This window comes from Arabidopsis thaliana, chromosome 3 (assembly GCF_000001735.4).
Source record: "Arabidopsis thaliana chromosome 3, partial sequence".
Taxonomy (NCBI): Eukaryota; Viridiplantae; Streptophyta; class Magnoliopsida; order Brassicales; family Brassicaceae; genus Arabidopsis; species Arabidopsis thaliana.
The window spans coordinates 6,818,339-6,843,294 of record NC_003074.8 but is presented as its reverse complement, the minus strand read 5'-3'; the positions used below and the strand labels follow the sequence as shown (position 1 = coordinate 6,843,294).

General features: G+C 36.8%; 8 protein-coding genes and 1 long non-coding RNA gene across 12 annotated transcripts; 5 read left to right on the top strand and 4 right to left on the bottom strand.

The window, feature by feature from the left end:
* The first annotated feature begins 194 nt into the window (after positions 1-194).
* Positions 195-420, top strand: AT3G03875. Its single transcript, NR_141044.1, has one exon. It is a non-coding gene; the product is annotated as an other RNA (long non-coding RNA).
* Positions 421-438: 18 nt separating this feature from the next.
* On the top strand, positions 439-1,075 carry AT3G19690 (CAP (Cysteine-rich secretory proteins, Antigen 5, and Pathogenesis-related 1 protein) superfamily protein). Its single transcript, NM_112859.2, has one exon. The coding sequence runs from the start codon at positions 445-447 to the stop codon at positions 928-930; it is 486 nt and encodes a 161-aa protein (NP_188603.1). The 5' UTR covers positions 439-444; the 3' UTR covers positions 931-1,075.
* On the bottom strand, positions 975-3,014 carry AT3G19680 (hypothetical protein (DUF1005)). Its single transcript, NM_112858.3, has 2 exons — positions 2,147-3,014; positions 975-1,962 (listed from the first exon to the last, which is right to left on the bottom strand). The coding sequence occupies exons 1-2, from the start codon at positions 2,845-2,847 to the stop codon at positions 1,188-1,190; spliced, it is 1,476 nt and encodes a 491-aa protein (NP_188602.1). The 5' UTR covers positions 2,848-3,014; the 3' UTR covers positions 975-1,187.
* Positions 3,015-5,789: 2,775 nt separating this feature from the next.
* PRP40B (pre-mRNA-processing protein 40B) lies at positions 5,790-15,309 on the top strand. 4 transcript variants are annotated; one of them, NM_001338415.1, is made up of 29 exons: positions 5,790-5,849; positions 6,599-6,745; positions 6,964-7,032; positions 7,113-7,448; positions 7,524-7,664; positions 7,751-7,827; positions 8,700-8,769; positions 9,385-9,437; positions 9,536-9,593; positions 9,688-10,013; positions 10,118-10,187; positions 10,273-10,392; positions 10,487-10,555; positions 10,624-10,701; positions 10,888-10,974; positions 11,098-11,132; positions 11,231-11,336; positions 11,690-11,770; positions 11,852-11,944; positions 12,009-12,062; positions 12,148-12,264; positions 12,359-12,457; positions 12,736-12,783; positions 12,852-12,944; positions 13,140-13,247; positions 13,345-13,409; positions 13,970-14,063; positions 14,334-14,615; positions 14,937-15,309. In NM_001338415.1, the coding sequence occupies exons 2-29, from the start codon at positions 6,713-6,715 to the stop codon at positions 15,051-15,053; spliced, it is 2,979 nt and encodes a 992-aa protein (NP_001325769.1). In that variant the 5' UTR covers positions 5,790-5,849; positions 6,599-6,712; the 3' UTR covers positions 15,054-15,309. The 4 variants fall into 4 exon arrangements, with proteins under 4 accessions (NP_001325769.1, NP_001325767.1, NP_001325768.1 ...); NM_001338414.1 differs by having other exon boundaries at positions 5,790-6,021; NM_001338416.1 differs by having other exon boundaries at positions 5,792-6,021; positions 7,170-7,448; positions 14,937-15,265.
* An 832-nt stretch (positions 15,310-16,141) lies between these two features.
* On the bottom strand, positions 16,142-16,631 carry AT3G19663 (uncharacterized protein). Its single transcript, NM_001338413.1, has one exon. The coding sequence runs from the start codon at positions 16,525-16,527 to the stop codon at positions 16,384-16,386; it is 144 nt and encodes a 47-aa protein (NP_001319594.1). The 5' UTR covers positions 16,528-16,631; the 3' UTR covers positions 16,142-16,383.
* Positions 16,632-16,709: 78 nt separating this feature from the next.
* Positions 16,710-17,862, top strand: AT3G19660 (uncharacterized protein). The gene has a single exon (NM_001338412.1). The coding sequence runs from the start codon at positions 17,423-17,425 to the stop codon at positions 17,615-17,617; it is 195 nt and encodes a 64-aa protein (NP_001319593.1). The 5' UTR covers positions 16,710-17,422; the 3' UTR covers positions 17,618-17,862.
* An 82-nt stretch (positions 17,863-17,944) lies between these two features.
* On the bottom strand, positions 17,945-19,979 carry AT3G19650 (cyclin-like protein). The gene is made up of 4 exons (NM_112855.6): positions 19,682-19,979; positions 19,124-19,367; positions 18,780-18,828; positions 17,945-18,665 (listed from the first exon to the last, which is right to left on the bottom strand). Exons 1-4 carry the CDS (start codon positions 19,750-19,752, stop codon positions 18,121-18,123), a joined length of 909 nt encoding a protein of 302 aa, NP_188599.1. The 5' UTR covers positions 19,753-19,979; the 3' UTR covers positions 17,945-18,120.
* Positions 19,828-22,369, bottom strand: MGT4 (magnesium transporter 4). Its single transcript, NM_112854.4, has 6 exons — positions 21,895-22,369; positions 21,396-21,608; positions 21,189-21,317; positions 20,882-21,042; positions 20,574-20,805; positions 19,828-20,478 (listed from the first exon to the last, which is right to left on the bottom strand). Exons 1-6 carry the CDS (start codon positions 22,324-22,326, stop codon positions 20,191-20,193), a joined length of 1,455 nt encoding a protein of 484 aa, NP_188598.2. The 5' UTR covers positions 22,327-22,369; the 3' UTR covers positions 19,828-20,190.
* A 163-nt stretch (positions 22,370-22,532) lies between these two features.
* Positions 22,533-24,908, top strand: AT3G19630 (Radical SAM superfamily protein). Its single transcript, NM_112853.5, has 7 exons — positions 22,533-22,875; positions 22,996-23,106; positions 23,184-23,318; positions 23,451-23,555; positions 23,908-24,077; positions 24,188-24,287; positions 24,377-24,908. The coding sequence occupies exons 1-7, from the start codon at positions 22,621-22,623 to the stop codon at positions 24,617-24,619; spliced, it is 1,119 nt and encodes a 372-aa protein (NP_188597.1). The 5' UTR covers positions 22,533-22,620; the 3' UTR covers positions 24,620-24,908.
* The last annotated feature ends 48 nt before the right edge of the window (positions 24,909-24,956 follow it).

The following is a 24,956-nucleotide window of genomic DNA, read 5'->3' as shown; positions in this document are numbered from 1 at the left end:
TGACGGTAAGAAATCAAAAGTCAAAACTGAAGAAATTATTTCCTTTAGTTACTTGAATCATATCCGTTGGATACATTACCAATAAATTTGGGAAATAAATACTGATTAGTGAAGTGATTATCTAGCAGAATATTATATTTTAATTTTTTCCAAAATAAGAAGATTTCAAAATCAAATCGTTATCAAGAGAGACCGGAGACGTGTACAAAATATTCAAAACACAAAAATAGCAAAATCCAATGAATACAAAGAATAGAATGTAACGTTGACTAGCCTGTCTTTTTAATATGGAGGGTATGTAAATATGATCCTCTTTTAATTTTGGTAAACAAAATAACAGAATTTGTTTTTTGTTACAATCCAAAGTTGTTAACTATTCTAAATTTTGAAATATAAATACTCAAATTAACTCCTAAGCTTCACCACCAACACGTACGTAAAACAATGTCTCTACTCAAAACCAACATTTTATTTCTCTTAGCAATTGCTCTTTTCTATGGCTCTTTAGCCGAAGATTTGCAACAACAATTCTTAGAGGCCCACAACGAAGCCCGAAACGAGGTTGGGCTCGACCCATTGGTTTGGGACGATGAGGTCGCTGCATATGCGGCAAGCTATGCAAACCAGAGGATCAATGATTGTGCATTAGTCCATTCGAATGGACCATTTGGAGAGAACATAGCGATGAGTAGTGGAGAAATGTCGGCTGAAGATGCTGCGGAAATGTGGATCAACGAGAAACAGTACTACGATTACGATAGTAACACGTGTAATGATCCAAACGGTGGCACCTGTCTACATTACACGCAAGTTGTTTGGAAAAACACAGTTCGTTTGGGATGTGCTAAAGTTGTGTGTAACAGTGGTGGTACTTTTATTACATGCAACTATGATCCTCCTGGTAATTACATTGGTGAAAAACCATTCTAAAAATAATTTCATGTCTAATGTCTTGTTAATGAGGCAAATTAAAAGAGATAATGAGTTGTTTGTTAGTTGTTACTGTCATTTCTTAGCTGTACTGAGAAAGATATTAACAATTTTTAATAATGATGACATCCACCTCTCAAAAAAATGGCTGGCTAATTCCTAACGCTATCTTAAAAAGAAAAAAATAGAAAATTCAAACCAAAAAAATGTGAGTGGAAGACAACTCATGAATTGGTAAAACGACAAAGCGAAACAAGTCAAACGACACCAAGCTGGCTTTGCTGTCTCAGCTCTTTCCTTAGCTTGTGTGAGAAAAGCCTGCAAGCATCCAAACTCAGATCCACCGCCGCAGCTAATGCCACGTGCGCTGCTGCATCCTCCGTACATGTCACGTGCGTCACACCGACTTCTACTTCTGGTTTGCTTCGTTTCCCAACTCCTTCAACCGTAGCCGACATAACGAACCCTCTGTTTTGCGCGGCCGCAGACGGATGTTGCGGTAGTAGATATCCGAAATCCGACCCGGATCCTGATCCTGGTCTCGACGCGGGTCTTGAACCGGCGCTTGAACCGGATCCGAGATCCCAGCTTCCTTGAGGACTCGTTGTCGGCGTAGACGCCGTTGTGCTTGTACCGCCGGTAACATCAATAACAAAACTCCCGCCATTTTTCAAACTGATCGACGACGATGCAGAAACTGCGGTGGCTATACCGTCTTGGAAAAGCTCGAAACGATAACCTAGAGTGTCAGAGTAACCAGCCTCACGCCATGCTTCTAGTCTTCCCCATGGCTTCCATGTGCAACCGTCAGGTCGAAGAATAAGCCACGCTCCGGGACTTGACCGAGTCACCCGGTTCGAACCAGGAGATGGTACGAAAGGTGTTACCATAGAGGCCATAGCCACGGGTGAACCGGAGAGATCATGGACCGTTATTGACCATCCTTTTCTCTCTTTTGACGGTTGTTCTTTTTCCGAATTCATCGACGATATACAACTTCTCGTTGAGCTTATCTCAGACATCATCGAAGAACTGCAAAATATAAACCATAAAATCAATATACGATCACAAAACAAATCTCAATCACCAATCAAAGCATGAAAATACATATTTCTAAGTTCGCATCTCTTTGCTAAATTGGTAAGTAAAGAATCTATCTGAAAAAGGCAATGTTCCTATTTCTTAATTATTCCAGTAAGATGATGATTTAACTGACCTGTGAAGAAGATTTCGATCACCGGAGTTGGAGTTTCTAGAGCCGAATTTGCAAGTGAACACGGCTTGCTTTGTGTTTCCTTGAACTTGAAAAACCTGAGGACTACACTCAGGCTCACCGTCGAACTGAAACACGAATCTCGGGTCAGGTTCGACCCGTACGCTAACGTGGAGCTCCGGATCGGATCCAGTTTTACTCTTCGTTTTCTTAGACGGCAAAGCAACCCAACCGTTATGCGCCAAAAAACTCTTCGTCTCCGCCGATTTCAAATCAAGCGAAACCTCAAATCGACCAAGCAACTTCTCACCCGCCGTAGCGAGTCCACACGACGCGCCGCTAACACCGTCGTCTCCGTCGCTATTTCCGCGGGAATAAGCCTCAACGGAGAGAACACTAAATTTAGGTTTCTTCAACGACGCTTCGATCTGAGCTTTACTTAAACTGAAACAAGCAGCAACGGTGGATACGTTACCGGAGGAGGAGCAACGAGTCTCGGATTCAGATTCAGTTCGGAACATAACCGGAACAGAAACAATCTCACGAGGAAAGTTCTTGAATCTGATTTTACAGTAACAGTTAGGAGCCGTTGGATTGATTCCGGAAACAGACGGTCCTGATGAGGAAGAAGAAGAAGAAGACGACGACGGAAACCTAACGGCCAAGTTACCGACTATGATCCGTACGAAAGAGCACGGATCCATTGAGTTTAAGATTTTTGGATACTCAACGATTTAAGATTGACAAAGACTAATAAGCGAAGGAGCCACTGATTATGAAGGTTGAAGGGAAGAAGAAGAGATGAGTGAAGAAGAAAGGAGGAAGAGAGAAGGTATAAAAATGGAAAGAATTGGGAGAGGAAACACAGGCTGGAAAATAGCTGGGGAATGTACATAAATTAATTAATTACAAAAAAAGATATTTGGTTTTACAGAATAAAATAGAGATTCTGTGGGGTCAAACCCCAAAACAGTGGGCTTTATTAACCTCACCTATCATTTTCCAGAGAGGCAGACTTATTTTTTTCACATCATTTTTTGATTTTTTTACTTTTCTAAACGTTTTCGATTATTATTACCTTAATCTGATTTTTGTTTTTTTTTTGGATTTTTCTCAAAACGTGAACTGGAACATTTGTTGCCTTATTTTTTACTGAAAAAGGCAAAAAATATTTTCCTGCTATCTTTATGGAAATGTATAAATCAGTGCAGAGTAAATTTAAACTGGTTGTATTTATTTATTTGTTTCCTTTTTCTGTAACTGATCATGCCATCTACATGAGAGTTAGTACGGTGTGCACATTATTTCAGAAACCTTTTCTATGGATATTTCAGAATAGATAAAGAAATACTTAAAATTGAATAGTTTTTAAAAATAACAGTTTGCATTTATGAAATTAAAAAAAAAAGTTTTGCAAACAAACAAAGTATTTTTTTTGTTCGTTACTTTGCAAAATAATAAATATGTTACAATTACACGAATTATATATACCTAAAAAAATACTACTAGTAGATAAATAACAAAATTAACGTTGAAGTTTTTCACCTGAAATGAGATACTCCATAATTTGTAGTCGGTAGATTTATTTTAGATTTTTGGTGTGTGGCAGTTTTGTATAGTCGGTAGATATGGGACAATGATAAAATATTCATTTGATATGATAGTATGATTTTTGAAACTAAATTGATTATAAAATAAATAATTGTAAAAAACACCGTGGACGCAAAGAGGTTAATCGCTGCCATTGGATGAATAATACGAGGTAGGGTCGAGAGATGAATACCATGCAGCCTCCCTTACGCAATCTTTATCTATCTCTCTGTTCATCACTTGGAGCATGAGCTGGCCCCAAAGTGGAGCACGTAAGTCATTTAGTTGGCATCATCTTCACTGGCTTATACTATTATTCTATCTATCTTAAAAATAATACTAATATTTTTTTAATCTACTAAAAATGTTTATATGCTAAATAAAGAAGATGTTTCGAAAGCTTTCCACACGTATTAACTTTGTGTCGTTTTGCTCTGGTTCCCACACGTATGGTACTATGATTGAATCTGTGTTGTTAAATTTATGCATGGGGTTGTAATTAAATGTTGAGTGATAAATTATTTAAAGAGTTTGAGAGATAATATAATAAAAATAGAAGTCAAGTGATTAAGAAGAAGACCAATCTGTCTTACAGAGAGGATCGTGAGGAGACTGTCGAGCCGCAGCTGTATAGGGGTCTCTCATTCATATTGTAATCCAAATTTCGATTTTGTTAGTTAGTACACCAATATATGACACATGCGTACAAGTGAAATCATCAAATTCATCAGAAATAATATAATATTCATTATAAAAATAAATCTTCTTGTTTCCATACATTTCTTTAATATTGACTATGTAAATACGTTTTCTAGTTTATAGATTATTAATACTTTTTTTAGTATACGTACTATATGTATATGCGATAAAATCGTAACTATTAATATACAAATATGTTGATGTATGTGTATAATATGTTATTATACAACATGATATAAATTATTTGTAAACTATATTTTTACTTAGAAATATCGACTTGTAACGGTGTAAGACTTTTGAATTACAATCATGAAACGATCCAAGTTATGTTATTGACAAAGAAATTTAGTGGATTTATTAGAAAAGAAAAACCAATTAAAAGAATTTACAATCACATATAGTTTTTGTTAATAAAACCCCATTAAGTTGACAAAAAAATAAGATCCCCACTAAAAGTATAACTTTGTTTAAACTTTAAACCCAATTAAACAAAGCTCTTACTCAATCTAATTTTAATTTAGTAGCTATATAGTTTTCCTTTACCCTTAACTCATACATTATACATATTTTAAATCAGATAAAATCTTGGATATACTAGGCATGACACCATTCTAATTGAACTATTATAATAAAAATTTTGGTTTTTACTATGGTATATTTTGTTTTTCATGATCCTAAATTCTAAAAATAACATTTTTTGTGCATTCTAATTTGGTTTAAATCATAAATTTTTCAGTTATTTATTATAATGATTTGTGAAGTTATGAGCTTGGGCTATACATTATTATTAAAGCCCACTAAATATTTTGGTATATCACCATACGATAAGAACCTTACATACATCTACGAAAGCCCATCAACCCTTTGACCAACTTGAGCATTATATTTTTCGCATTGAACATAGGACGATTTTGGTTTTCTATAGTCGATATTTTGTTGGAAATAGAATTTTATAAATCTTCTGTTATTGGAAAAACACATTTTGTCCAATTTTATTGTAATTATGTTATTTGACATAGTGAAGTAGATTAGAATACAAGTATTTTGTAACAATTTAATAAATATAATTTTATAAGATGTAAGAGTTCGGTTTACAGGGGTTGATTATCAAACCAAACTAGAAATAAAGGTAGCTCGGTAGCTAAAAAACAATTGGTCTGATTTCAAAGAATGTATGTATCTCTATATTAGTAGTAAACCGAGCTAAAATACACTAAACCGATCAAAAACTAAACGAAATAATCCTAAAATTTACACGTGGCTACCAATTGGGCCTAAACTGGGTTGTCTGGCCCAACTAAAGACACCGAATTGACCTTTTTTTTTTAATTTTAATAATTTAATAGGTGAAGCGCAGTACCGCTCCGTCGTGTTGGCTCTGAACTTTGAGTTCAACTTCATCCTCGCCGGCGATTTGGTAATTTTCCGCAATTCGTCCCTCTCTTCGCCGGAATTTATAGTTGTTCCTTTGGTCTTGTGTTCGAATTCTGCGATTGACTCAAAGCGCAATTGAGAAGTGTTTGAAGTTTTGGGATATTTCTTCATTTCTATATTGTTCTGGTTAGGGTTTGGCAATCCTTTTCTATAAAGTGAGTATCTTCTTGGTAGAATTTGATTGAATGAGTTCGTCTCTACTCTCAGTTTCTTATATATTAGTTGTAAGTTTCCAAGTAATCTGCAAGAGTGAAACCTAGAGTTGAAAAACTTTTCATTTCTGGATCATTTTCAATAGTTTATTCTCATGTTATGGCATATTAAGTTACTCCACACGATCATGAACATGTTAATACTACCTATCCAATCCAAACAGTTTATTATCTGTTTCTAAACTCGATTTTATGATCAGACGGTTATCAAGTAGAAATTATGAACTTGTTTGGAATCACTTAGAATTATGGTTAAGTAAGACATGGATTTTATGAACAGATGATGGTGGCCGATTTAACAATCTTAGAACAGAGACCTGCTTGAATGCCATGCTTATACCTTGCGTTTTTATTGTATTGGGGTTTGCCGTTTTTCAATATAGAAATCGTTGTATGCTATGTTGGATATTCTATGAGAAACTTTAGAAGGCGAGGGGTATCGTTGTTGCTTGCATATTGCAAATAAATGTAGACTACTACTAGTTCACGTCCTCATTCCTATTTTGTGTTTGTTGTACAGGTCTAGTTTTCTTCTCCATATTTCAACTGAGCCTATATAGAGCATATACGTGCAGTTTCCATTATTATTTGGTGGATCTTCCATTGGTTTCACTGAGGCTAATACTGCTGGAAGATGGCTAATAACCATCAATATCCTGGCATTCAGGTAGGCGTAAATACTGAGTGTGTTCTTTTTTTCATATATCTGTTCTATTTTGCACCCTCTTTATTCCAATGCTCTTTTACCCTGAGGCCGCTGGCTGTGGGTTAATTTCTAAATGCCTCAGACCTTTGGATATATGATTTAAGTAGATTTATATTCTTCTGTTGGTTTTTTTGAATTTTACATCTAATTTAGCGATTTTGTTTTGTTTTGTTTTAAAGCCATTCCAGCATCCTAATGCTAGCTCCATAGATTTACCCCGAGGCTTTGCTCCACCCATGAACTTTCAGGTAATGTTTTATGTCATATATGTATCTGAAGACTATTTATCAGCTCAACCCTACATGTGTTTTGCATATTTTCATTACAGTTTCTTCCTACCATTCAAGCTCCTCAGTCTGAGCAAGTTGCTCGATTGTCTTCTCAGAACTTTCAATGTGTTGGCAGAGGTGGCACAGTATTGAGCATTGGATATCCACCTCAATCTTATGCACCTCAGTTATTACAATCCATGCACCATTCACATGAAAGACCCAGCCAATTAAATCAGGTGCAAGTGCAACATGTGCCACTTGGACCCCCAACTCTAATTTCACAGCCAAATGTGTCAATTGCTTCTGGTACCTCCTTGCATCAGCCTTATGTACAAACTCCAGATATTGGTATGCCTGGCTTTGGTGGCCCTAGGGCACTCTTTTCTTATCCGGTAAGGAAGGAAGATAGTTTTATATTTATATTTACAGAAACTAGACTTCTAGTTCCTAACTCTGTGAAAAAACAGAGTGCCACATCTTACGAAGGTTCGAGGGTGCCACCTCAAGTCACTGGACCAAGCATTCATAGTCAGGCACAACAGAGAGCATCTATCATTCATACTTCTGCAGAATCTTCTATCATGAATCCGACATTTGAACAACCAAAGGTTGTTACCATGTCTTTTATTCTAACTACCTTCTATACTCTTTTTTTGGTTGAATACTAATTTATATTTACTTTTGCGACTTGAAGGCAGCTTTTTTAAAACCTTTACCTTCTCAAAAGGCTCTAACAGATTGGGTTGAGCATACCTCTGCGGATGGAAGGAAGTAAGAATTATAAGTCTTGTGACTTTTATCTATACTTTTTTGATTGTTTTGCTTGCGTTTTCACATATGATGCCAAATTTCAAATATTGACATTTAAACGAGACAAATTGCTGGTAACTTGGAAGTACCCAATAAGGTTGTGCAAAAGCTAATTCTGGAAAAGATATGTCCGGGATAGTTTGTGTAGTTGTTTCTCTATTTTTACCACTGTGTGGTATTTGGAGACCATATCATTGGCTAATCCAGATGATAGTTTCTTTATTAAGTAAATTTATGGAATTTTTTGTGCTCTCTGAGGAGGTTTTTTATTTTTAATGTTTCTTAGTCATATATTTTTGATTCTTTGATTTCGGTATACAATTGTCAGCTCTGTTAAATGTAATGGTATGTGATATGTTCACTCAATGAACCAATCTCTTGCTTTCTTTTACACAAATTCTATCTAATACCTGTTTGTAATTCATATTGATGATATTTGCTTGCTTGTTTTGTTCTTCCATCTGGACTTAGCATGAAAATATTGAACTAGTGGCTTATTACCAAGCTTAAGTTTTAGTGGGAAGCAACCATAATCATGACATCTAAGATATTTACGAGTTTGATATGCTGAAAGTCACAGGATTTGTTGGTTAGGCATCCGATTTCACTTCTATTTTTGCTGTAGAGGAAGTGTTTGATGTTCGTAATTTTATGTTCTATCTGTGTGTTCCTGATGATTCATTGTCCTGCACATTGTGCAACCGTTGTGTATTTCCCAACCTTACCACATATTATTCTCATCATATAATATGTAGAATAAGTTTATTTTTAGCTCCATGTTTCCAGTTGTACGAGTATATGGTGTATGACATTGATTTTTTGCTTGTTATTAGATATTTTTTCAACAAGAGGACAAAGAAGTCCACTTGGGAGAAGCCTGTTGAGTTGATGACTCTTTTTGAGGTGAGTTATTTTGGATCTCATCTGTTTGTGGTCTTGAAAAATCACCTGAAGTACTGTAAGCTTCCCTAGCTAAAGAAATGAAGTTTCAGGAATGATCTACTCATTCGGATTTTCAAAGCTGTCTTGTGCCACGTCATTCCATTTACTGCTTACTAGTAGTCATTGAACTTTCGTTTGAGGTGGAAATTTTGTTTTCTTTATTATGAATGTAAATATGACCTTATATCTAGAATTCCGATTGTGCAAGCTTGGGTGATATAGGTGCTAGGGTTACACAAAAGTGACAACATTGAAATGCAGTGGAGTTCTTACATTTTCTCATTTCCATCTGATGAAAGGGAGTAGTGATATAGTTCATCCTAATCTAGATACTCTCTTTACCTAAATAAAGGCATATGGGAGGACACCTTTCAATGTCTGTTTCTTATGACGTTCAGATATTTTCAGTCACAACAGTTGTGATTATTCTTCGTGGCTAATATCATAGATTATGTTATGTTATGTTGAACTGGACCGTTATTCTTTCTTCATTTGTTCTTCTGTGATCTGAAGCAATGATTAACCAAAAATGTATGGGTATATAGTTAATGTATAGATGTGTATTCTCTGATACAGAGAGCAGATGCAAGAACTGACTGGAAAGAACATTCAAGTCCTGATGGAAGAAAGTGAGTATGCAACTAAAGTTTTTATTTCATTAACATACAACTGATGAAAAAATAAAAATCTTTAGCTTTTGGATGTTGAATCTTTAATATGGTTGCAGGTATTACTACAATAAGATTACGAAGCAATCAACATGGACAATGCCGGAAGAGATGAAGGTTTCTCTTAAGACAAATTATTGTATTCTCTTCTGTATTTCTGTGTTCTAGTTTCTCTGTTTCCCATTGTGTAAATTATAACTCTTCTCGCCAGATTGTGCGTGAACAAGCAGAAATAGCATCTGTTCAAGGGCCTCATGCGGAAGGCATTATTGATGCTTCTGAGGTGCTGACTCGTTCTGACACTGCATCGACTGCAGCTCCGACTGGTCTACCAAGCCAAACTTCAACCTCTGAGGGCGTTGAGAAACTAACTCTTACTTCTGATTTGAAGCAGCCAGCTTCAGTTCCTGGAAGTTCTTCACCGGTCGAAAATGTTGATCGAGTTCAGATGAGTGCAGATGAAACATCACAATTGTGTGATACTTCAGAAACCGATGGTCTTTCTGTCCCTGTGACTGAAACTTCTGCTGCTACATTGTACTGACAGTTGTAGCAATTTTATCTCCCTTTCTCTTTTATTCTATTTAGTTTTAGTTGTGAGTATCACGACCTAAATAAGTTTCTATCATCTATCTTTGCAGGGTTGAGAAGGACGAAATTTCAGTCGGGAACAGTGGAGATTCAGATGACATGTCAACTAAAAACGCAAATGTATTTAAAGCTAAGCGATGAGCATTTCTTGTTAGCATGCATTTCTTCTGTATCCGTTTATCATAATTGTTGATCTGCTCTCTAGCAAGGTAGTGGGAGTGGACCAAAAGAAAGCCAAAAACCTATGGTTGAAAGTGAAAAGGTTGAGAGCCAAACAGAAGAAAAACAAATTCATCAAGAGAGTTTTTCCTTTAACAATAAATTGGTATGATTGATTTATCCGATAAAAGATTGGTTTTATGTCTGAGCATATTTCTGGTCTTATCTGTGTGCATAATTAATTTTACTTCACTATATAGGAAGCTGTGGATGTCTTCAAATCACTTTTGAAATCCGCCAAAGTTGGATCTGACTGGACATGGGAACAGGTAGTATAACTTTCACTATTAACTGTTCTTGAGCATGTTTCTGAAGTTTCAGATGGTTTCTGTCACAGGCCATGAGAGAAATTATTAATGACAAAAGATACGGTGCTCTGAGGACACTTGGAGAGCGGAAGCAAGCCTTCAATGAGGTCATTCTATTATCTTATACCCTAAAACTAGCAAGAGAATTTATCAGACGAGAATTAAAGAAATTTCAGATGTTTAGATATAGTACATACACATTCTTCTCCAGGTTTGAACAGTGATGCTTAAGAGGTACATCTGATCACATATGTTAATTGTGTTTTGTTGGTCTTTGTTTTGTTGTGATTCAGTTCTTACTCCAAACGAAACGAGCAGCTGAGGAGGAAAGGCTAGCCAGACAGAAAAAACTGTATGAAGATTTTAAAAGGATGTTAGAGGTAAGTTGCAGATCTGCTGCTCCATGATATATCTCCTTTTCATTTTTAGGAAATTTTAAAGTAGAGAAATTCACCAGCATGCGTCTTATCTTTATCTTGGACTTTGTCTTTTTTTTTTACCAGGAATGCGTGGAGCTTACTCCTTCTACTCGGTGGAGGTTTTGTTTTCCAGAAAATTCTGATTCCAATACTTTTTCTTTTTCTCTACGAGAATTACTGCAATTTCTTTGTGATATAATTTTCCTTTTAAATCCAGTAAGACTGTGACAATGTTTGAAGACGATGAGCGTTTCAAAGCTCTTGAACGAGAAAAAGACCGTCGTAATATTTTTGAAGATCATGTCAGTGAGCTAAAAGAGAAGGTATTAAATGATGTATACATTAATGAGTTGTGTTGTTTGAAAAGTAACTGTATTTTTGTTTGTCCCATTTCTTCTCTATATGCATGTATTTTTGACATTAGTTTTCCATTGGAAAATTTTGCTCAGAGTAGTCATTTGACTTTTTCTTAATTCTTGTAACTTCATCATCATTTGAAACTTCACATCTGTTTTAGCCAAGTGTGTACCATCTCTTGAATAGTGAACTTCATTACAACGTGTGTCCTTACTCTTTATATTTGCGAGGACCAAATATCAAATTTATTGTTTGTTCAAAGTTTTGGCATTAACTTTAATTTGGGTTCCGTTATTCGTAATGTTGTTAATTTTATAAGGGGCGGGTGAAAGCTCTTGAGGATCGCAAGCGGAACATAATTGAATACAAAAGATTTTTGGAATCTTGCAATTTCATCAAGGTGATTGTCCCGCTTTTTAAATTTTATTTTTCCATACTATTTTGTGGTAGTTCATTCTGACTTAATATTTTCCGTATTCAGCCAAATAGTCAATGGCGCAAAGTTCAGGACCGCTTAGAAGTGGATGAAAGATGTTCGCGTCTCGAGAAAATTGATCAGCTAGAAATCTTTCAGGTTGTTTCATTTATCAGGAACTATCTTCCCATTCCAGACTCGGCTAAATTTAACTGTTGTACAGGAGTATCTGCGTGATCTGGAAAGAGAAGAAGAGGAGAAAAAGAAGATACAGAAGGTACGTAGGTTTCGGCCTCTAGTTGGCATTTATTTGTTTGTTGTATTGAACATTAGTTCATTATATCTGCTGTTCATGACAACAGGAGGAACTCAAAAAAGTAGAGCGAAAGCACCGTGATGAGTTCCATGGGCTGTTAGATGAACATATTGCAACAGGAGAGCTTACTGCCAAAACTATATGGCGTGATTATTTAATGAAGGTTATATAACTCAATTAAATATTATGTCACCCAGAATAACTATTCCATTTCAAGTATTGAACTGTTTTAATAGAAAATGAATTCTACATCTCAGGTCAAGGATTTACCAGTATATTCAGCAATTGCGTCAAACTCCTCTGGAGCTACTCCAAAAGACTTATTTGAAGATGCTGTTGAGGATTTGAAAAAAAGGGTACTAGATTATATTCAATAGTCCGTTTACTTTCCAAAATATCATGAAAGTGACTGTAATCTGTTACATGACGAGAAAAAATGCTTTGCTGTCTCTAGACTGATTCCTTTTAAAAGACAGTAATTGTTGTATTAAGTAGTTCTGGTAGCATTATTTTGCTAGGTTTGTGAATAGTGGCGTCTTCTGTTTCCATTTCCTGTTTATTTTTGCTTGTTTTTTTTTATGTCCCTTAATTCCTAAATTAATTATCTGTATATTTGATGTGTTTTTTTTCACAGGACCACGAGCTCAAGTCTCAGATAAAGGATGTATTGAAATTGAGAAAAGTACGCAATTTATATTCTGTAATATTTCTGTATTTTGTAGGTGTTTAATAATTTCAATTTATTTCCAGGTAAATTTATCCGCTGGGTCAACATTTGATGAGTTCAAGGTTTCTATTTCCGAGGATATTGGTTTTCCTCTTATTCCTGACGTTAGACTAAAGGTCTGTAGATCTTTGTCTTGACTTTCAAAAATTCATTTCCAGATGATGTTTGAAGATACAAGTCTTCTTGCTTCATGATGCATAAACTAGTTTAAGCACAGTAAAATCACTGCAGTGTTAGCATATTCTTTATTGAACCTTGAATGTCTCATTTGGATATGACTGCTAATTATTTGTTTTAGTGATGCTTCTCAGTTAGTCTTTGATGATTTGCTGGAAAGGGCAAAGGAGAAGGAAGAAAAAGAAGCCAGAAAACAGACACGGCAGACTGAAAAGTTGGTTGATATGCTTCGCTCCTTCAAGGTGTTGAATCTATTTAGTTTGATTCTGTATAATGTTATGTGATGGATGACTTTTGGGTGGTGGTCTTGCTTCTCCCTGATTATTTGTTTTGGTGCAGGATATAACTGCCTCTTCATCCTGGGAGGAATTAAAGCATCTTGTTGAGGGTAGTGAAAAATGCAGGTACTTTCATTTATTCTAACCTTTCATGTTAGTGTTTCTGGCTGGATCCTGTTTTTTCTGCTATATATTGGTCTTCTAAGTTCCAACTTCCGTTCTCATATACATGATCACCAAATTGTCTTCCTCTGTAAATAGAATACCAGTGCTTTCTAGAATGGGTTTCTTATGTCGATGTTACAGCAACCACGTTTGTCTTTCCTTAAAGTTCCTCATGATTCAGATGGCTGTTTTACTCTGCTCTGTGGTTTGTGCTTTTCGCTAGTATGTTTTGCCAAAAATGACTGTAAAGCATATTTTCACCTGAATTTTTTTTTACGCTGTTTTATTGTTGCCAAATATTGGTCTTTTGTTCAATGTTAGGAATTGAATTCCTTGGTTCATGCAGTGGATGACTACTCTTCTTCCTCGGCCAATGCCTGTTATTTTTTCCCAATACTTTTTACCAGAGGACTTCGCTGCTTGTTTACTTTATGTATTCCCCATCCTTCTCCATAATTCATGGGAGAATTGTGCCCTTTCTATTATTTTTATTATCTATAATTTATGCTTCTGATATGTAGTACTATTGGTGATGAGAGCTTTCGGAAGCGCTGTTTCGAAGATTACGTTTCACTCCTTAAAGAGCAATCAAATAGGATCAAACAGAACAAGAAGGTAATATTTGTGTCTATGAAACAGTTTGCTCGAGTCTACCATTTAATAGTTTTGGTGGAACTTTCATAATTCTGCGTTTCGTATGTCAATTTATATTCTATAGGAGTTATTTTAGACTGTAGATGAACTTAAACAGTATTGAGAGTCTCTGTCGGTCGTAGTTGCTACCATAATTGCACACTAACATACTTCAACTTGTGGTTATAGATGATTCAACTATTACGTACTGATGGCATGTCCGCAAGCTCACAGAATGTTATATTACTACAGGTACCCGAGGATGTGAGAGAGGAACATGACAAGGGGAGAGATAAATACGGAAGAGAGAAGGACAGAGTGCGAGAAAGAGACAGTGACGATCATCATAAGAAAGGTGCAGCTGGTAAATACAACCATGATATGAATGAACCCCATGGAAAAGAACGTAGGAGATCAGGAAGAGATAGCCATAACAGACATAGAGAAAGACATACTAGTGTGAAGGAAAATGACACAGACCATTTCAAAGAATCCCATAAAGCTGGCGGTGGGCATAAGAAATCAAGACATCAGGTATACTAAATTCCTTTTCTTAAGGGATTATAGCATAAAGTAATATTTGTGTTTAGGTTTTAAGTCGAGAAAACCATAGAGTAGACTGTGTTATAGTATTATTCGATCCATGACAATGAATTCAGTATTTGGATTGGTTGCAGAAATGCTGCTTCTACTGAAAAGAGTCTTCACTCAGTTAGGTCCAAAACCATTTGATGTGTTGATATCTTTTACTGTTAACACATTGTCGATCTCTAGCCTAGTTCTAGACACACAAGTGGTTTAGCTCCATATGGTTTATGTCAAGCTTTTTAATCTCGGAGCTTTCTAAAATTGCAGCGAGGCTGGGTCTCCGAAGCAGAGGTTGAGGGCAAGGAAAAGCGGCGTAGAAAAGAAGAAGCGAGGGAGCACACAAAGGAAGAGGAGCTTGAAGATGGAGAATGTGGTCGGTATTGAAAATCTTTACACCCGGTTAATGTCTCACTCCCGTGTTTGGAGATGTTTAGGCTTCGAATTTTCTTGGATTGAGTTTTGTTGAAACCGGTCTCATCATAAACACTATTTTGTTACGACCATTATCATGAGCTCCAGCTTTAACGCAATGAGAAATGGCTGGTTAGGTATTTCACCTATTTTACCAATTTTTGTTGAATACAGGTAGTTTCACCTATTTTAAAATTTATAGAATTTTTATAAAAACACAAATTATGCGATGCAGTGAAGCCGGCCCTGAGATTAGAAGGGCTAGAGCAAAATCCAAAATGAGGGCCAAAAATTTTCATTACCATACTAAACAAAAAGTACAAAACCAATGTTAAGCCTCGTGGAGTTGGATTTATTGGGGAGAAAAATTAGGTTTTATGAGATTTAGTTAAAGCTTTAGGCTTTATGTTTTTTTTATGAAACTCAAAGCTTAAAATGGACCACTTTTTTATTTTTATTTGAATTATACATATAAATTTTTTTTTTCAAAATGGGCCATTCAAATTTTGGGACACAGCAAATGTTTCACTTTGTTGTGCTCAGGGCCAGCCCTGAGTGACAACACAAACAACGAAATTACATGTTTTAGGCAACTAACATTATATATTGTATTATGTAAGGTTTATGATTAGGTTGAGTAATCTATCTCTTCGTGAGATTTGTTTGCAAGAAAATCATCCTTTCCTACATCTTTATCTAGATTTTTTTTTTTTCTGATTTGGGTTAACTAAAAGATTGATAATTTTGTCAACGAATTCTATCATCTATGCATTAGGTAGTGAATCTTGACAAGGTTGAATATACAATATAAATACATACCTTCCTTGTATTCAAAATGTTTTCTTTCATTAGTATTTTTTTGCCAAGATTCTATTGGATTTTTTTCTTTTTTAGATATTTAACTTTAATTTGTTCAACAAAAAAAATATTTAACTTTAAAAGTGCTAGTCTTCTCAAATGGTCCTATTGTTTGCCATAATTATGTAAATATGTAAATACTAAATACATATGTAAATGGCCCATAAATATGTAAATACTAAATACATATGTTTATTTAAAAAGCCTGATATAAAGTTGCTATCTTCGTTCACCCTATAATACAACCATTTTCAGTTTTTCACCTTAAAACAGCAGAAGCCAAACGAAATATGAAAGGATTTTTTGGAGTTGTGGTGTTTCAGTTCATTTCTCTGACATTATCTATAGCCACTCGCGGGATCATTTCAGTTGCTTCTGATTTAGATGTGGCTAAAAAAGTTTTTAGCAGTACGAACGAAATGGAATCTCTACAACTTCCAGCATTTTATGTACAAAATAAAGCAAGGAGAGTAGGTCCAAGTGTTGTAAGTGATGCAAAATCTCCATCCTCTTCATCATTTTCAAGAGCAGATATCGGAACGAAAAGATTGGTACCAAGCGGTCCGTGCAACATCTCCGGCTTCTCCATTATTTTCCAGAGCAGATATCGGAATTAAAAGATTGGTACCAAGTGGTCCGAACAATGCAACATCTCCGGCCTCTCCATCATTTTCCAGAGCAGATATCGGAACAAAAAGATTGGTACCAAGCGGTCCGAACAATGCAACATCTCCGGCCTCTCCATCATTTTCCAGAAAAGATATCGGAACAAAAAGATTGGTACCAAGCGGTCCGAACAATGCAATATCTCCGGCCTCTCCATCATTTTCCAGAGCATATATTAACACCAACATGGATTAGAATAGGACGATGGTCCGAATCCGTTAAGTGTAATTAAGGTAGTACTCAAGATATGAAACACATGTTAGTGTGGGGATAAAAGATTGAAAGAAGCATCATTGAACCTTATCCATGCATCTATGTATTATCATAAATCAAAGATATATCTTCCGACGTTCTCCTGATTTTGAAATCAATGGTATTAAATGATATACGTTTGGAAAGACCAACGAGATAAAATTTCATACACTACGACTACGTTACGATATATTATCATCATGCTATTATTATGTGTGAATGCAACGGAGAACAAAAAGATACTACTATTTTTTTTATGTGTGTAAATGTGATTGTTGACAAAAGCAAATGTGATTACTGATGACATCTACAGCAGTTGACTACTAAATTAAATACTGTTAAAGTCAAAGAAGGACAACTAGTGGCAATATCGAAAATTTCTCAATTTCAAAGCCTATAACTCACAAACTATTCCATAAAACCAAAGAACTCGAAAGCGTTACGTTTTAGAGTAAAAAGATAAAAACTAACGCATAAATATGTCAGAGGAGCTGCAACTACAAAAATTGAATCGTCTTTCTTAGTTATTTAGGGTTCTTTAGAGAAGCAAGAAGGAGAAGGAGAAGATGGGATTACAGTTGGAGAGTTTGATGGAGACGATAAAGTCAAAGGTGAGTTTGCTAAGGAAGAAGAAGAAAACTTACATCAAAATGGACAAAAGCTCCAGCGTCAGAGTCGCCATCCGTCGTAAGAAGACTAGAGATCTCATCGATAAGACCTTAAAGGTCGCTGATCGTCCTGGCAAACGAACTCTTTTCTAATAATACTTCTTCTTCTTCTTTTTTTTCTCTCATATTTTGCCATCATTTTTTGTTGTTCTTCGTTCAGTGATTTGGTGTTTTTGATTCAGGAGATCATGTTTGTGATAATATGTATAGTTTCTGGAAATAAATAAAAGAAAAACATTATAGAAACATCAAACATATATGATTGATCGATGAAACAAGGATCCTTCTTTTTTTTATATTAAAATCCAGTATAATTGACTTTTACTGATAGGATCTTGATTCTTGAGTCCATATTACTTTTTTTTGTCGGCAAGTCAGTCTTACTTTAATGGAGTTTTAAGTGAAATCGTGTAACCCCAAGAAAAGTCCGGTTTAGAGTGTAATATCTATGAAGTTTAAACCGATGCAGCTTTCTTGGAAAAAAAGAGGAGAGTTTCATTATATGTATAAACTCAGAAATCATCTTCTACACTTGCAAACTCAGGCATTCTAATAGTAGAGGTGAATACATACCAAAAACCATGACATAAGCAGCTTCAAGAAGCCAACAAAGCTTCAACTTTAGCTATCTGTTCTTCCTCGGTGGCTTTAGCTGGACTCTTGTTCGCCTCATCGAACAAGTCATGGTCCCATTTCTTCTCATTCCTTGTCCAGCTTCCGCTAAACCCACTTCGCCCATTGCCGTTGAATCTGTCTCTATCAGCTTGATAACTCTGTCTGCTTCCCGCGCCTCTTTCATCATCTCTGTTCCACACTCTGTCTCTTCCCATTGCTGGTCTCTCATGTCTTTCTGAATGCGTATTGCTCCTCCAGTTCCTCTCGTTCTGTCTGCGATTGTTTAGATTAGTGTCTTTTCCATCCTCAGTTCTTGTTCTGTCTGTGTTGTTCCCAGTTTCCTCTGCAATCTTCTTCTCCCTGAAGGCTGGTCGTTTCCTAGAGAGTGCTCCTTGGGTGTCATCACTCTCACGGAACCTATCATGTCGCCATGAGCTTTTGTCTTCGTCTTTACGATGCTGTGACTTCTCATCATCTCCAGCTCTTCGGTTACTCTGATCTCTTGAACTTCTCCACGATCCTCTCACTTCAAACATTTAAAAGCAAGTAATATGTTCATAAGACCTACCAATATTATTAAAGACATATATTTTTGCTTATGTAATGAAGAGAAGGAAAGAGTAAATTTGGCGAGAATTACCAGAAGTTGGTCTTCTATCAACTTTTCCATCACTACGACGATCATCATGCTGTTATAAGACACGCACAGGCAAGCCAAAGATTACATATGACTGAGCATTGGGAGGCATTCAACTGTATGCAATAATTCCATCACATGAGCACAGATTAAAGGCTAACTATGCAGTAAATAGCAACCCAGCAATTGATTTTTAACAAGCAGATAAATGGCCAAATATTAACTCTTTTAGCCATTTCATTCCAGCAGATCAAAAACTTGCAAGACCTCCTATGACCACACATCTACTAAGGACAGTAACAAAAAGAACGTTATCAGATGGAAAATAATCAAGGTTGTTTTGGAACCTGAGAATATGGTCTAGAACGAGGTACTTGTGACAGATGGGGAGCTGCTTTGGTGGTCTCATGATGTCCAGAGTGCTTCTTCTCACTGTCTTTTCTCGAACCATGAGCATCAAGTTCCAATGGAGCATCTCTCAAAGACTGACGTGAGTTTTTCTCAGTGTCAGTACCATCTCTAACATCCAAATCCTTCTTACTCAGAACTCGTTCAGCTTCAGGTTTGCCATCTCTTCTTGATCTCTTAGGGCTAAAGACAAAAACATAAATGATTAGTTGTACAACTGTGATAAGCTACCAAAATCAACTAATTGTGCCTATCAGTAAAATTGACCATCTTCAGAAAAATCTCCACTGTTCGAGAGTGAATGTGACCAAATTAGAGTAGACAGATCAACATAGGATGATTCAAAAAACAATCACTTCAACACTAAATTCAGCTTTCATTTCGATTTCTAGACAAAAGACACTATGAGCTTCCTCGTTGTTCAAAACCGAATTTTATTTGCTTCAAAGTTATAATAGAAGATGAAGATAGAGCAGGAATCTCCAGAAGAAGAAGACCTGGGTTCGCGATCGATTCTAGAACGGTGACGTCTAGGGTCTGAATCTCTGCTTTCTCGCCTCGTCGACATGTTTCTCTCACCGAAGAAATTTTAGGGCTTTGCTCTTCTCTCTTCCCACGCCTGCCTGCAACATTTTATCTAATTTTCCCGTCAGAAATTGTCAATTTCCTCAATATTACAGTTTCCGCCTTATATTTCTTCAAGTATCAGAAAAAACCCCATAAGTTAGAATTGTGCACAGAAACGATCTGCGATACCATTATAAAATCCGGTTCTCTAATCAGTCTATATCTAAATTTTGATGTCGAAATAAGCAAGAAGGAAACTATGCAATTTGCTCTTTTATTAAATCGAAAGAAATGCAAATAGTGAAGGAGACGGATAAAAAAAGGTTTGAGAGTAGTAAAGATCCTCAAGAACAAAGGATATACATAAAAGTCTTGTTAGCTTAAATAGATTTGTGGCAATGCGACATTATTCTCCTCTCCCAATATGTTGTTGGTCGACTCATTCAAGAAGGCGCTTGTACTTGCACCACCCGATGGCACCAACGTAGAGGCATATACTGCCGATAGAACCTCCAATCACAGTCCAAATGAATCTACTTGGACCATGTTTATTATCCGTGAACAACTCTATGGTTATATTCATACCAAATACACCAGCAACTGCGATAAAGGCGCTCATCACCAGAGTAGCTGTTGTTAGCATCACACCCATCTGCAGAAGATGATTCTGCTTGTCATCTAGCATTATGTTGATGTAGTCCTCCGTGTCATCCACATATTCCCTTAGCTTTTTTCATCATAACAACAACAAAAACCACAATGTATTAGAAGAAGGATATCATCACGACAAAGAGTACCAAAGCATCTGGTCTATTTACTTACTGTTGATAGTTTGTTCAGTATACCATCGATCTGCACGAAATATGCTTCCAAAAGCATTTCAAGCTCTTCCACATCTAATTTGTTGGTCATGGCACTCCGGGTTGAGCTTGTGTGAGTCCCACGGCTATTTCTGCTAAGTGCACTTTGAGTACTCATAAGAAGCTCGTGAGCATCATTTGCTTGAAGATACCTTCCATCTCTGTTAGCCTCTGATGCAAATTCGGGAGGAAGCCTGGAGTAAAAAGGCAGATGTTAAACTTATATCAGAACAATAGAAGGTACTGCAAGCTCAGAAAGTTGATACATGCCTGTCATCCTCATCTCCTTGAGGAAGATCAACCTCGAAGGTATCACTCTCATTCATAGAGGAATTTGACGAATCCTCAAGTTTCTGAGCTAACTTCTCTGTAAGATACATCTCAGCCATATCTTCATCATCGTCTAGCAGATGTTCTAGCTCATCCCTCACCTAGAACATGTAAAGAGAAAAAGTGTTATTAGTATAGGCAAACGTGGTTAGAATATGGTGATGTCATAGGTTCACATCTATAAGGAAACATGATAAATCCTTATCATAATATCAAAGGAGCCATTTTAATGTCCGAATCATAGCACCTTCTGAACACGTCCAGTTATTGCAACCAGCCTGCTTTTAATCTGTCGAACCCGCTCCAAATTAAGGGTACTGATCTTGGAAGTAAGCTTGTCCAGGGCTGGATGAGCCTCTAACTCCAATCTTAAGGCCTACATTAGAAGAATGAATCAAATACCAAACAAGAGAAGAAATATGCTTTGTCTCAGAGCCTTAACATAAGTATTTACCTCATGTTCCAAACTGCTTGATGCAGCTTCAAGACAGGCTTCCAGAGCAACAAACTCAAATGGAAGAACCTTCGATCCATCTTGATTCTCAAGACTTTGCTTCGCATCCTTCTTGGCTTCACTCCCTTGATCCCCAGAAGATTGTTCCGTTCCAGCTTCTCCTTGGGCAGGATCTACCCTCGTATGAGGCTCTCCCCCAGAGTTCTGCTCCTCCTTTACACAACACATACAAAGAGAGTATATAGTCAACCATAGCTAAACTGACAACCATAATCTTCACATATCATCACCATTGCACAAATCAAATAGTCAACCATGTCTCAACAATACATTAGCTATTATATACATATTCCATTGTCAAGCGAAAATATTTCTACTTCCCAATTCCAAAACAATGCAATTAGGCACAAACAAAAGGAGACAATACAAAAGCCAACTCCTTGAATAAACAAAAAGAGCTCCAAATGAACAGTGGGAAAACCCTAAATTCTCCAATTACCTGAGGTTTAGTGGCGTGATGGTGACAGAGAATCCGCCTCTGCAACTCATCAATAAAGGGTGAGACCGAAGGATCCTTGGAATTAAGCAACAAAACTTCTTGAGCAGTGATGATTGCCTTGATATGCTCCAAATTGATGACAATCGCTCTCTCTCTACCTAAAACAGTAGATGGATACGACAACAGTGGATCGAGAATCCTAAGATCACGCGCCGGTAATCCCGTTCGCCGCATGATGGAGTGTTTCCCTTCTTCCTTCGGCTCCGATTGCCCTGACGAGTTAAGTACCAACCACGTCCTCACGCCAACGCCTTTTTTCCTTCCACCGCCGCCGCCGCCAACACCGGCGGGGTACGTCGGTGTCGGCTGACCAGTGTTTGGCGTTGATGGATTCGTACTAAAATTGAATTCATCGGGTCTAGCTCCTCTCATCGCTTATGATTGTTGTGATCAGAGAGAGATCGAGCAGCTGAGGAATGTTGGAAGTGAAAATTGGGGAATTTATATTCCGGCTCGTCCACCACAAAGGACAAAAACGGTTAAGACAAACCGGTTTTTACTTTTCCCCCAAATATCAAAATCAAACCGGGTTTAGATTTTCCACCAAAAACCAAACCGGTTTTAGCTTCTTCTTTGAATTTTTGTTGTGACGGAGGGGATTTGCTTTAAAAGTTTAGGGCTTTTAAAATCGGCGACGGCGAGCGGAGAATTCCCAAGGAAGAGTCGATGAAGTTGAAATCGGTGTTCGATGCTTCGGAAATCAAATCGGAATTTGAATCAGCGGGAATAAACCCTAAATTCGCGATTCAAATCTGGAAGTATGTAATTCAGAATCCTGATTGCGTTTGGGACGAGATTCCTTCATTGCCTTCCGCTGCATACTCTCTTCTCCATTCCAAGTTCAAGACTCTTACTTCGTCTCTTCACTCGCTATTTCATTCCTCCGATGGCACCACCTCAAAGCTTCTCATCAAGCTCCAGGTACTCTATACTCTGTTACTGTATACAACACATTGCTTTTATGGATTCTGAAAAACTTGTAATGTCTCTGTTTCCTGACGAACTCATATTGGATTCTTGCTTTTGGTTTTGAAATTGAAGAATGGAGCTTTTGTGGAAGCTGTGGTAATGAGATACGATACTCGGTTGGGGATGTTAGGAGGGAAACCACGTCCTGGAGGTATAAGATCTACGTTATGTATTTCATCTCAGGTATTGATTTTTATCACGCAATGTTATCTTGGTTTTATCGAATGAAAGACATGTGATGTGAAAGTATTTATCAATAGGTTGGTTGTAAGATGGGTTGCACATTCTGTGCTACTGGTACCATGGGATTTAAAAGCAATTTAACATCTGGAGAAATTGTGGAGCAGCTTGTTCACGCCTCTCGCATTGCTGATATACGCAACATCGTTTTCATGGTATATTTCTGCTTCTGTTATTGCATTTTATCTACACTATGTGCACCTTGCCTTATGGTTATTTATTTTATATACTCTGCATTGATGAATTTTATTCACCAGTTGTTGCCTTGGTTTGATGATTGTGATCAGGGAATGGGAGAACCTTTAAATAACTACAATGCTGTTGTTGAAGCTGTTCGTGTCATGTTAAACCAACCATTTCAGCTGTCGCCCAAAAGAATTACCATATCAACTGTAAGTACTCAGAAAGCTACCTTGAAACATTCGTAAAACAGAGAAACTTATTCACTGAATTTTGTAGGAATACTTTAGATTATGGAATTTGATAAAGGGAACTGATAGATAAACTTCAATCCATTAAACCTCGCAGTATGCAGCTTCCAAGACATCTTTCAGCTTTTTTTGTCTAGTTGGTTACTTTTAAATTTTGGTGTTTTGGGATTTTCTTCTGATTTCCTTGTCCTTCCGTAATGCTTGTACCGTATATTCCAGGCATAAATCTAAATCATGCAATGCTGCCTGTGTTGACACTTTTTTTTACTAGTTAGCAAATAAATTTCCCTGTATCCTAATGTCATTTGCATAGGTCGGAATTGTTCACGCAATTAACAAGCTACACAATGATCTACCCGGTGTAAGTTTAGCAGTATCCCTCCATGCACCAGTTCAAGAAATCCGCTGCCAGATCATGCCAGCAGCTAGAGCCTTTCCTTTACAAAAGCTTATGGATGCACTTCAAACTTTCCAAAAGAACAGGTAGTTCATGTACTCTTGACTGGTTCGTTGCTGTTAAATATTAAAACCACAATCCCTTCAGTTACATTGACGATTATAACATTATGCCACATTGTCATTGGATTTAACAGTCAACAAAAGATCTTCATTGAGTACATAATGCTTGATGGAGTAAATGATCAAGAGCAGCACGCTCATCTACTAGGCGAATTGCTAAAGACATTTCAAGTGGTAAATCTTCGATGTCTTAATACTCTTAAAGGTTCTGCAATTATCTGATGATATTTTTTATGGAAACTCTGTGCTCTTTTCTTGAACAGGTCATAAATTTGATACCATTTAATCCAATTGGATCCACAAGCCAATTCGAAACAAGCAGCATACAAGGCGTGTCAAGATTCCAGAAAATCCTGAGGGAAACATACAAGATCCGGACTACAATTCGCAAAGAAATGGGTCAGGATATTAGCGGCGCTTGCGGTCAGCTAGTGGTGAACCAACCAGACATCAAAAAGACTCCTGGAACTGTGGAACTTAGAGACATAGAAGATCTGCTTCTCTAACTTTAGGACCAGAGACATGAAACAGACATTTGGAATGGTTGTGTAGTATCTTTGAAGCCACTCTTCAAAACCCTTTTCTTAAACTTCACATTTTGTCCTCTCATCACTTTGTGGAAAACACTTGGCTCACTCTTATATGCAAGACAAACAGAGATGGTCCTTGGTCCTTCCACACTATCACATGGAGGTTTAACTTCTCTTATAAAATATTCACCAACAAGTGATGTTATGTCATCGTTAAAGTTGGAAGTAAATGTTAAACTTTAATTTTAATGAAGTAAATAGTAGCTAATTAGCTTCTCTTCCCGCCTATAAAACTAGCTCCTCACTCTGTCTT

Coding starts and splice junctions, on each gene's coding strand:
- AT3G19690 (NM_112859.2), top strand. CDS start 445: ATGTCTCTACTCAAAACCAACATTTTATTTCTCTTAGCAATTGCTCTT.
- AT3G19680 (NM_112858.3), bottom strand. CDS start 2,847: ATGGATCCGTGCTCTTTCGTACGGATCATAGTCGGTAACTTGGCCGTT. Junction 1,963..2,146: donor GATCGAAATCTTCTTCACAG/GTCAGTTAAATC, acceptor TATATTTTGCAG/TTCTTCGATGATGTCTGAGA.
- PRP40B (NM_001338415.1), top strand. CDS start 6,713: ATGGCTAATAACCATCAATATCCTGGCATTCAG. Junction 7,033..7,112: donor CTCCACCCATGAACTTTCAG/GTAATGTTTTAT, acceptor TTTTCATTACAG/TTTCTTCCTACCATTCAAGC. Junction 11,337..11,689: donor TCAGTGAGCTAAAAGAGAAG/GTATTAAATGAT, acceptor TAATTTTATAAG/GGGCGGGTGAAAGCTCTTGA.
- AT3G19663 (NM_001338413.1), bottom strand. CDS start 16,527: ATGGAGAAGCCGGAGATGTTGCACGGACCGCTTGGTACCAATCTTTTC.
- AT3G19660 (NM_001338412.1), top strand. CDS start 17,423: ATGGGATTACAGTTGGAGAGTTTGATGGAGACGATAAAGTCAAAGGTG.
- AT3G19650 (NM_112855.6), bottom strand. CDS start 19,752: ATGTCGACGAGGCGAGAAAGCAGAGATTCAGACCCTAGACGTCACCGT. Junction 19,368..19,681: donor AGAATCGATCGCGAACCCAG/GTCTTCTTCTTC, acceptor TTTTGTCTTTAG/CCCTAAGAGATCAAGAAGAG. Junction 18,829..19,123: donor GTTCTAGACCATATTCTCAG/GTTCCAAAACAA, acceptor GTCTTATAACAG/CATGATGATCGTCGTAGTGA.
- MGT4 (NM_112854.4), bottom strand. CDS start 22,326: ATGAGAGGAGCTAGACCCGATGAATTCAATTTTAGTACGAATCCATCA. Junction 21,318..21,395: donor CAAGCAGTTTGGAACATGAG/GTAAATACTTAT, acceptor CTTCTAATGTAG/GCCTTAAGATTGGAGTTAGA. Junction 20,806..20,881: donor CAAGGAGATGAGGATGACAG/GCATGTATCAAC, acceptor TTTTTACTCCAG/GCTTCCTCCCGAATTTGCAT.
- AT3G19630 (NM_112853.5), top strand. CDS start 22,621: ATGAAGTTGAAATCGGTGTTCGATGCTTCGGAAATCAAATCGGAATTT. Junction 23,107..23,183: donor CGTTATGTATTTCATCTCAG/GTATTGATTTTT, acceptor ATTTATCAATAG/GTTGGTTGTAAGATGGGTTG. Junction 23,319..23,450: donor TACGCAACATCGTTTTCATG/GTATATTTCTGC, acceptor GATTGTGATCAG/GGAATGGGAGAACCTTTAAA.